Source organism: Nematolebias whitei, chromosome 20 (genome assembly GCF_014905685.2).
Source record: "Nematolebias whitei isolate Nwh7 chromosome 20, NemWhi1, whole genome shotgun sequence".
NCBI classification, from domain to species: domain Eukaryota; kingdom Metazoa; phylum Chordata; class Actinopteri; order Cyprinodontiformes; family Rivulidae; genus Nematolebias; species Nematolebias whitei.
The window spans coordinates 30,275,074-30,285,511 of NC_056517.1; the positions used below are offsets into that span (position 1 = coordinate 30,275,074).

General features: G+C 41.8%; 1 protein-coding gene across 1 annotated transcript in view; it reads right to left on the minus strand.

Annotated features, from left to right (window-relative positions):
* pde7a (phosphodiesterase 7A) overlaps positions 1 to 9,486 on the minus strand; it is a 38,449-nt gene extending 28,963 nt beyond the window's left edge. Inside the window, exon 1 of the mRNA XM_037694214.1 lies at positions 9,341 to 9,486. Coding sequence (XP_037550142.1) covers positions 9,341 to 9,478 — 138 coding nt within the window. The 5' untranslated portion in view covers positions 9,479 to 9,486. The remainder of the gene's footprint in view (positions 1 to 9,340) is intronic.
* Between the last annotated feature and the right edge of the window lie 952 nt (positions 9,487 to 10,438).

The following is a 10,438-nucleotide window of genomic DNA, read 5'->3' on the forward strand; positions in this document are numbered from 1 at the left end:
TCTGGGTTCAATCCCCAGGTGACCGTGATAAAATCTTTAAGTAGATTTGATGCCATCTATGATGGGGTGTGGGAACAGATTTAAAAAAAGTCAAATTTATTGAGTTAATTATGTACTGAGAGAGGATTGTTAGCCTATTATTTTAATATCTTTTCAACAAACCATCACTGGTGATTGAATCATCCACTAACATCACGAGTTGAGCTGTACTTTGATCCATCACAGAAAAAAATCCAACAAAATGTAATCTGCACATTGATGTCCCAGACATGAAACACAAATATTTGTCTAGAGTAAAACCCAAACTAAATCCCTGTTGAAAGGCACATTAATCCAGGACTAGAGCATTTTGTTATGATTTTCACCAGTGTGAGAGTTCGGGTCTTGAAAATGAGAGCAGGATGTTTAGATAGAGACCTTTTTCAGCAATAGAGGCAGGAGGAAGTGGTCAGCAGGCTGTTGCTCTTGGTTTTGGATGAGAATCTGGCTGTTGTTGGCGAGGATGTCCTGATTCCCATCACACATGAACTGACTGGCTGAGCTGTTCATCAGAACTGGCACAGCCTCATCCAACCTGACCAGATGCCAGAGGAGACCTAACAGAAGATAGACAGGTTGTTAAACACTGGAGAAAAAAAGTTAGCACATTTTAAACAATCAGTGCTTACATTTTAGACTCATCTTGATTGTAGAAAAATTACAACAAGCATAAACTGAGATCATTTTTAAAATTAATTTTAAGTAATTGATATAAGATGTACAAGAAAACTCCCTGAGATTGATTGTGACACATAAAAACAAATACAGGTAAGGCTCCAAAACCAAGTGGGTGATTAAAATAAATACCTTTATATAACAAAACTAAAGGCCTGCAAGGACAAACAGAACAAAACCCATTACAAATAATAGTTTAATGAGTCACCACTGTCTATTTGGTAAGCTAAAGTCTAAACCAGACAAATTTATAACTAGCAAGTGACATTTAGGCATACTGATAGAAACATAATTCTAACAAGGACAAAAATAGGAAATATTCCTATATTATTTATCAAATTTATATAATCTCCAGCCCAGAGTAAACTTTTCTCCTAGTTCACTGAGACCCCTCATCAATGTAATTTTAAAGGTGATTAAAGTTTGAATCCCCCCAAGATTTTGATTTTAATCTAAAAATAAAAAGGTGGGATTACAGTGTCTTGCCCCCTTGAACTTTTCAACCTTTTGCCACATTTTAAACTTCAAACATGAAGATATAAAATTTTAATTTTTTGTGAAGAATCAACAAGTGGGACACAATCGTGATGTGGAATGAAATTTATTGGATGTGTCAAACTTTTTTAACAAATAAAAACCTGAAAAGTGGGGCTTACTTTCAGTGCAGCAAACTCACTCCAGAAGTTCAGTGAGGATCTATCAATCAACCTTTATTTATACAGGTAAATCCCATTGAGTCTCAAGGACTCATTTACAAGAGAGACCTGATTTCAACAAAGAAAGATGACAACAATGGACAACAGCAACAACAATAAACAGTTATAAAAAAAGCATACTACAGTTTTTTTTTTTTAACAAATAGGATGGCTAAAAGGAAAAGGTAAAACAGCTAGATTCCAAGACAAATCTATGAATGATCCAATGTTGTCCCAAATGACTGATGATGATAAATAGAATCCACCTGTGAGTAATCAAGTCTCCGTATAAATGCACCTGCTCTGTGATGATCTCAGGGTTCTGTTCAAAGCGCAGAGAGCATCATGAAGACCAAGGAACACAACAGGCACGTCCGAGATACTGTTCTGGAGATGTTTAAAGCCGGATTTGGATACAAAAAGATTTCCCAAGCTTTAAACATCCCAAGGAGCACTGTCTGTGCAAGCAATCATATTGAAATGGAAGGAGGATCAGACCACTGCAAATCTACCAAGACCCGGCCGTCCCTCTAAACTTTCATCTGGAACAAGGAGAAGACTGATCAGAGATGCAGCCAAGAGGCCCATGATCACTCTGGATGAACTGCAGAGATCTACAGCTGAGGTGGGAGAGTCTGTCCATAGGACAACAATCAGTCGTACACTGCACAAATCTGGCCTTTATGGAAGAGTGGCAAGAAGAAAGCCATTTCTCAAAGATATCCATAAAAAGTGTTGTTTAAAGTTTGACACAAGCACCTGGGAGACACCAAACATGTGGAAGAAGGTGCTCTGGTCACATGAAACCAAAATCAAACTGTTTGGCCACAATGCAAAACGATATGTTTGCCGTAAAAGCAACATCTCATCACCATGAACACACCATCCCCACTGTCAAACATGGTGGTGGCTGCATCCTGGTTTGGGCCTGCTTTTCATCAGCAGGGACAGAGAAGATGGTTAGAATTGATGGGAAGATGGATGGGACCAAATACAAGACCATTGTGGAAGAAAACCTGTTTGAGTCTGCAAGAGACCTGAGACTGGGACAGAGATTTATCTTCCAACAAGACAATGATCAAAACATAAAGCCAAATCTACAATGGAATGGTTCACAAATAAACGTATCCAGGTGTTGGAATGGCCAAGTCAAAGTCCAGACCTGAATCCAATCGAGAATCTGTGGAAAGAGCTGAAGACTGCTGTTCACAAACGCTCTCCATCCAACCTCACTGAGCTCGAGCTGTTTTGCAAAGAAGAATGGGCAGAATTTCAGCGTCTCCATGTGCAAAACTGATAGAGACAAACCCCAAGAGACTTCAGCTGGAACTGCAGCAGAAGGCGGCGCTACAAAGTATTAACGCAAGGGGGCCGAATTATATTGCACGCCCCACTTTTCAGTTTTTTATTTGTTAAAAAAGTTTGACACATCCAATAAATTTCATTCCACTTCACGATTGTGTCCCACTTGTTGATTCTTCACAAAAAAATTAAATTTTATATCTTTATGTTTGAAGCCTGAAATGTGGCAAAAGGTTGAAAAGTTCATGGGAGCCGAATACTTTCGCAAGGCACTGTAAACATCTCCCGCTGAGGCTTTGTGTTAAACCACATGCGCGCGTGCGCACGCATGCGCGGTCGGACAGACGGCATATTTTTATCAACATAGCGGCGGATACACTGCTTTCGAAACTACGACTGATGGAATATATTTTTTATCTCGTAGTTAATCTACGTCAGATTCCAGGTGCTGTGACCGACATCTGTGTTGGAAGAGACGCAATCTGATCCAGTTCTAATGTCACTGTTTATAGAACGAGGCATGCGCACACGTCGCGCTGCACTATAACATACTAAATGTGCTAAATAATAACAGTTTAATAATAATAAACAGTATTCATGTTAGTGTGAGTGATATAATGAAGCTTTGAGCTAAATGAAGCTATCTGGACATTATGCAATTCTAATTTTAAATGATGCTAAACATATTGCGTGTTACTAAAGTTGAAAATGAAGACATCAGGTTTAATTTTGATTTATTTATTCAACACCACAAACTGTATGTCACACAAATACTGATAATTAAACTGAACACACTATTAAAAACAAGTTAACTAAACTGCATTAATGAACTGGACTCTTGTTTTCATCCTGGAATCTGGTCCACGTTGTCCATAAGGCTCGTTCAGGCTGTCACTCCTTGGATTAATGCAGCTTAAAACATGGAATGGATTGAATAAAAGAAATGACGGGAATTTTAAATAAATAGTTCATCCAACATCTCTCTCTTCGACGTCCTCCTGCACTGCACCTGGGCCGAGCCTCGTTCAAAACCGGTCCACCTGGTGGGAGGACAGCTTCTTCTTCTTTCAGGAAAAAAAAAAAAAAAAAAAAAAAAAAACTCTGCTGGTTGTTGTGTGATCAAAGTAAAACACAAGCAAACATTATTAAGAACGTTGATTTACCTGCTGTAAATCAGCTACTGATTATCACAGAGTAAAGTCCAACATCGTCGACTCTGTTCTGGTCCACTCAGCGATCGGTGTGGAGCTGAAGCGGTCCCGCTTGGCGTCAAATCTGTCAACTCTTATCCAAAATTCAGCCAAAATCCAGTTTTAACTTGTTAAATTGTTGTTAGCTAAAATTTTAGCCCAGAAGAAAGGAGCGTGCCGAGGCAGCACGCATGCGCATTAGGTGAAGGTACAAAATTCACAGCGCCATCTAATGACCCGGCATGGTAACTACAGCGGATTCAGTGGGCGGGGATTCCTCCGGATGCATGTAAACACAAAATGCATCCGTGTCAACGTGGATCTTTTCCTCTAATTAGCATACAAAAAAAACTACGTCTCCCCCCCCCCCCCCCCGTCTGTGTAAATAGGGCCTTGATCTCTGTGGTAAACTGGTCAGTTCTGTATGAATCATTTACAGATACAGTGAAAGTTGTCCGCTACCGTCCCTTCTACTCCAGGTAAACTTGGTTCTGCAGAGCTCCATCTCTTATTTTTGTAATGTGGCAAAGTTGATATCCTCCTGACTCGTTAACCATTAGCAGCAGTGCTAACTCTTTAGCCTGTTAAAATGGGACTCACTAAAGCCCCTCTTCCACAGTTCCTCCTTGGGCCTGCTTTAGCCTGTTCAGGCCGGTTCCGTGTTCTTTTCCACAGGGCCTTCTTCTTGGAACCGGCCTGTTGTTTTCAGTACCTACTTCTCTGCGGTTCCACTGAGTCCAAGCAGGACCCTAAAATGTGACGTCAGCGCACTGTCAGTCACTGATTGGTCGGGGAGGAATCACTGGATCTTTCAGAAACTTTTCACACCAATCCGCCATGTGCAATTTCTCAGAACCCAGAGCAGCGGCTGGACATATTTTAAAGATTTTGAAAACAATAATGACAACGCCGTGGTCTAATGCTGAAGTGCAGGCGTTTTTTGGTGCTTGGTGGCCGACAACAAAATTCAGAGTGCGCTAGATGGAGCTCCTTCGGTCTCCCTGGTCCTCTTCACCGGAGCCTCGGAGGCAGGCCAGGCAGGGCGTCATCTCCCTGGCACAGAGCTCTGCTGGTCACCGCAAAGATCCTCCGTGGTGCTGACTCGGGATCCCAGCCTTGCGTGGTCTGTGGGCTCTGAGCTCCGCTGGTCACCACGAAGGATCATACAGCTGACTCACAGAAGGCCGTTGCCTGGACCCCGGCCTCACGTAATCATGAAGACCGAACTACGATCCCAGCAGGCGGACCGGGACGGGTCTGGACGGATGGTGGAAACTATTTTTTAAAACATTTTATGTATATAAATTTTTTTTTTTTTTTTTTTTAAATCAGTGAAGATTAATTTTTTTTTTTTTTTAAACAGTGCCGGTTTTATTATGAACTCCTGTTTTCACTTTAATGGCTATTAAATAATCTGTTAACATTAACTCAGCTGAAAAATCATAAAAACACAAAATTATTGGATCTCTCAGGAATATTTTCCTCAAATATGTTTAAAGAAGAGATACGGCCTTTAGTTAAACTTTAATCCAACACACAGATGTACAAATCACTAAACAAGAACTTTTAAGCAAAGCTAAAAATAAAAAATATGTGGTTTTGTTTCTTGTTCACAGATATATCTAAATTGAACAATAAAAGTAGACACAATGAGTGCAAATACATGAAATGATGAAGAAAACGTAAAATTTGAAATATAGATTTTTGGGGGGCATCTGCATTTGGTAGCAGGCCAAATTGACAAATTTTAATTCCACAGCAGAGAATGCTATGTAGTCTATGTAAGTAGGTCTAGGGAAAAAATATCGGTATTGGTATCGGTTATCTGCCAAATAAGTTTTTACATATTGGCATATCAGATATCAGACAAAAATCCAATATTGTGCCTCCCTAAGATATATAAAGTTATTTGTAACTACTGGTAGTTACCCTCAAAACACATACTCCAAGTTGTTGGAGTAACTGTTGGGAGTCAACCATGTTGGTTTCTTAAATCATAAGCTACTAGATACATTTCTATGAACATTTGGAAAGTAGTCACTGGATGCACATTTACAAGTCAGGTAATTGTAAAAATACGGCGCTACGTTTTGGTGTAGTAGTAGCTGAAAGTCATCCTTGCACATACCGGAGATTACACAAACCAGTTTTCAAGGTTCAACCAAAAAAAAGACAACTTGGTCGTTTCTCCTCATTAAAAGAATTCAGTCTAAAACTCAAGCATTACCAAGTCAGAAGGCATTCATCCAAGAAGCGCTGCACATTTTGGACGTGATCACAACCAAAACCACAGTTTGGCATATTCTTCTGAAACTTTGCTGTGTCTTCAGCCCTACTTCTATCCACAAGATGAAATGTCCTCGTTTGTGAGGGAATTTGGAGGAGGGCACAAAGAGAAAAAGACAGAGAGGGAGCTTGTGAGTGAATGGAACAAGATAGCCAGTGAAAGAAAAGAGACTGAGACTTCGGCCATCTGTGAATATGGAAGTGAGCCAAACCACTGCCCACAGTTCCCGGGCACATGCCTAACTGGCTCTTTTTGTGACGCTAGTCAGGCCTTGCTTCCACAAACAACAGGCCTGTGGAACCACACACAACAACACAGCAGCCGCAGAGGACAAACGCACCCTTATGGTTGTAAATAAAGCCCGAAACACAATATTTGTAGAAGTGTAATTGCTCAGCATACACTGCTACATGTACGCATCTGATCTGTACTCAACTTGACCAATGATTAACAAAGGAAGACACAATTGACTCTCAGCATGTCTCCAAGTTACAGAATCGCTTTCTGACCAATTTATTTTTGTTCTGCGCACAAGTTATTTGCAAACTTGTAGAACTGGGAAGACCTCTACAGAAACTGTCCAGCATTTTATTACTGCTTTGCAGGGTATTTGCTGAGCACAACAGAATGAACTGCTCACAAACCTGTTTTTATGAAGGGGGGAAAAAAGCGCCGCAACAGGACAGCTCGTTCTGACCCAGTGAGCAAGTAGAAAGGGCCACGTGAGAAATCAACCAGTGAACCCAAAACAACAGCTTTGTATCGGTGTCCATCAGACGAGCAGGAATACATGCCAAGATGGAGTTCCTTCTGACATTTTAAGGGAACTCTGCTTTGGCTTTAGTTTGAGAAGCACATTTTCAAATACGCTGGCAAATCAAAAGTTTAACAACTTTAAGTTTTAATCGAGGCAGAGGGTTATAGCAGAGCAGTAGGGGGTTTGCAGTTTGTACAGAGAGGATGATGATGACTAAAGCAAAAACTTTTACATTTCATTACTTCAGTCAACAAGACAATCTAAATGAGGAAAAAAGCTAAATCTATGCTTTGGTTTTGTCTGATGGGTGACCCATGGATGGGGATGTGAACTAGGACTTGCACAAAACACTAATGGACACCTCGCTGAAAAGGACACAAACACAAAAAGATAGAGCAGCTATGTGACATAAATGCATGAAGATAAACTTTATCGTTTTAGTTTAGTTTGTTAAAAATGTACAAAAAAATATATGTACAGCAAATACCCATTAATTTGATCTGTGAGTTTTTTTCTTAAGCACATCTTATACTTGGTTTTACTAAACAAACCACTAACAGAGCAAAGACAAATGTTCAGAAATGACTCAGTATGGGCTAATGCAATGGAGATGCAGCGTACTGACACGTTAGCTTCAACGCAAACGTAAAGCAGAAGCGCGACCTTACAACCTGAAGGCTGTAGCCCTCCCCTCTCTCACCACACAGCAGGTGAAATAAGTAGAGGCATGCACAGCAGACGGATATTTTCAACACGTTTCAGAAGGTAAAAGCAGGAAGTTCAAGTATGGTTTAATAATTTATGTCGATGTGTGAGTGGATGATAACATAAATACCAGTTTCCTGCTGATAAATCCCAGTAGTAAACTTCTGCCTCATGGTAGTGCTGGCTTAAGAGAGCCTTTATCTGAGGTCAACATGCATAAAGTTGGGACAGCTTGCTGCGTGTGTTTTAGGTCCTGCAGATAAGAATGTGTTGAGTGCTTCTGGGCAATTGAATGCTCACTCACTGTGTGTGTGTGTGTGTGTGTGTGTGTGTGTGTGTGTGTGTGTGTGTATACCTGATTTTTGTTACCTTTTCTGGTATGAATCACCTACATTGTCAGGATTGGCAATTATAGGCACCAAAAGTCTCCTAATAGGGTGAATCATCATTTTTTGTGGGTTAAGGGGTTAATTCAGAATAGAGTTAAAAAATCTTACTTCTAACCTACAAAGCCCTCAACAACCTAGCTCCTTTACAGATCTTATTTCCCACAGTTTCCTGAACCTTGAACCTTAACAGAGCGCGTCGTTCTCAGACTGAAGGCTTACTTGCGGTTCCTAGAGTTTCCAAGAACAGAATGGGAGGAAGCTCTTTCAGTTATAAGGCTCCTCTCTTGTGAAACAAACTTCCAGTTATGTCCAGTTTTAAGACTGGGCTTAGGGCTTTCCAGTGTTTCCCCTACTATTATACAAGTGGGGTGCCCCACCCCATCAACAGAACTGAGCACCCCACCTACCAAACCGAACTTGCCCCCCACCGGCACTGACATAGCACTAAGCTAGCGGCACCAAATACAGACTCTCTAGCTAAAAAGCTAAAGGCGCCTCTTCCCTCATGCTGAACCCCCCCCCCCCCCCCCAAAACTGGTGGGACAAACGGAACCCCAAACACCCCCCCCCCCCCACCACCACCACCACCATCAACAAAAATCATGGATAAGATGAGCACCCTGCCATGACAAGTTAACTAGTGGAAACACTGCTTTCCTTTTTGATAAATCCTAGGACAGTTAGGATTGACTTGTTATGCTGCCATAGACTTGACTACTGGAGGACAAACTGACCTCATTTCTTAAAATTAATTGTTACAACTGAATAGTTTTCGTTTGATACTATGGAATTTCTATCTTTACATGCGATTCTTGACCTGCCATTGTGTATCTGTTCCTCCTTCCTGTCCTCTCAAACCCAACTGGTCGAAGCAGATGACCGCTGCTCGAGGTTTCTTCCTCATGAGGGAGTTTTTCCTTTCCACTGTTGCCTTCTGTGCTTGCTCAAGATGACAGTCTGCTCCTCGGATAAATAACGTTATTAACTTACTTTTAAGTATATGAATGTTTCTGTGACTTGGTGCTATATAAACAACTTGAATTGGATTAAGGCGAGGACTGTTAGGGATGTACTGGTAATGGTTAGCGGGGTTATGGTCAGGGTTAGAGAAATGAATGGAAGTCAATGCAATGTTCTAACGAGGATGGGAACGCAAACACAAGCAACCACCTGCAAGATTCCTGTGGAGAAGTCATGCATTTTGTTGGAGATGCCCAAGTGGAAACCCTTATCGTGGAGCTCTCTGTGACTAAATGCGTGGAGGAAAGTCAAAGAGGTTGAATAATGTTCTGTATTTTTACCTGTGACAGCTGTCTTGGATCAGGAGCCCCGAACAGAGAGGAGCTGGAGCTGAAACTAATGGCTCCCCTCCGGCTGAGGACATGCTTGGGAACCGGCCTGTCTAGAGGCAACACCGGCAGCTGATAACATACTTCCATTGAATAGTCAGGGCTGGATCCGGATCCAAAAAAATATACATATATTTACAAATGGTGTAAAAAGTAAAATGACTGGTGATGCAAAATTTAAAAAAAAAAAAAGCTTTCAACAGGGTGTAAACGATCTGAAACGAAGCTGTGAAGTGTTCCTGTTCGTCAGAACTTGCTGGGCTTCATCGATGCTGGGTCTCGTCTACCTCCACCTTTTTACCTCCTTTTGCCGTCATTCTGCGAGGGGGTGTGGGGGGGGGAGAAAGCCAGTCATGCCCCTTTCCTTCTCATCTTGCTCAAATCCGGGCCCACGAACGACGAGACCTCCTTCGTGCCATTTTCTGGGTCTTTGTGAAATCGCTTCCTCATTTTTTTTTTTTTCTCAAAGCAGGGGGGAAAACGTCCGCTCGGGTTTCCTCGTGTCGGGCCTCCCGAGGTGAAAACAGGAGCTTCCGAAAAATATCATCCACATATCATTTTCTGCAACAACACCGGCGAGTGCAGAAGAAGAGGAGGAGGAAGCTTCAGGACCTGAGACCCTCCTGACACTTCAGCCGTTGGTCCCTTTTTTTTTTCCGTTTACAACTCAACCGGTGGCGAAATAATCAACATGTTGGGCTTTTCCGCCTTGTTTCTGAAGCTGCATGATGAAGGGAGCAGTTGTCCGATTCCACCGCTGGTCGTAAAACACCAGGCTGCGAGAGAAATGGAGGGAGGGGGAGACCCCGACGTTCTGCTCGTTCACCGCGGCGCCGGCGGGTTTTATAGGGACTGACAAAAATGGCGGCGCTAGCTAAACTAACACTCGACGAACATAAAAAAAAAAAAAAAGACAATCTAAAAGCGTGTTTAATTCTCTTCAGCTGGCTCCCTATCGTTCTGAACGTTAGCCTGCTGTGTGCCTTTTTTTAAACCGCACACCACCTGCCAGAGATGGTGCTGTTGGAGCGAGCGACAGAAAAAAAAAAA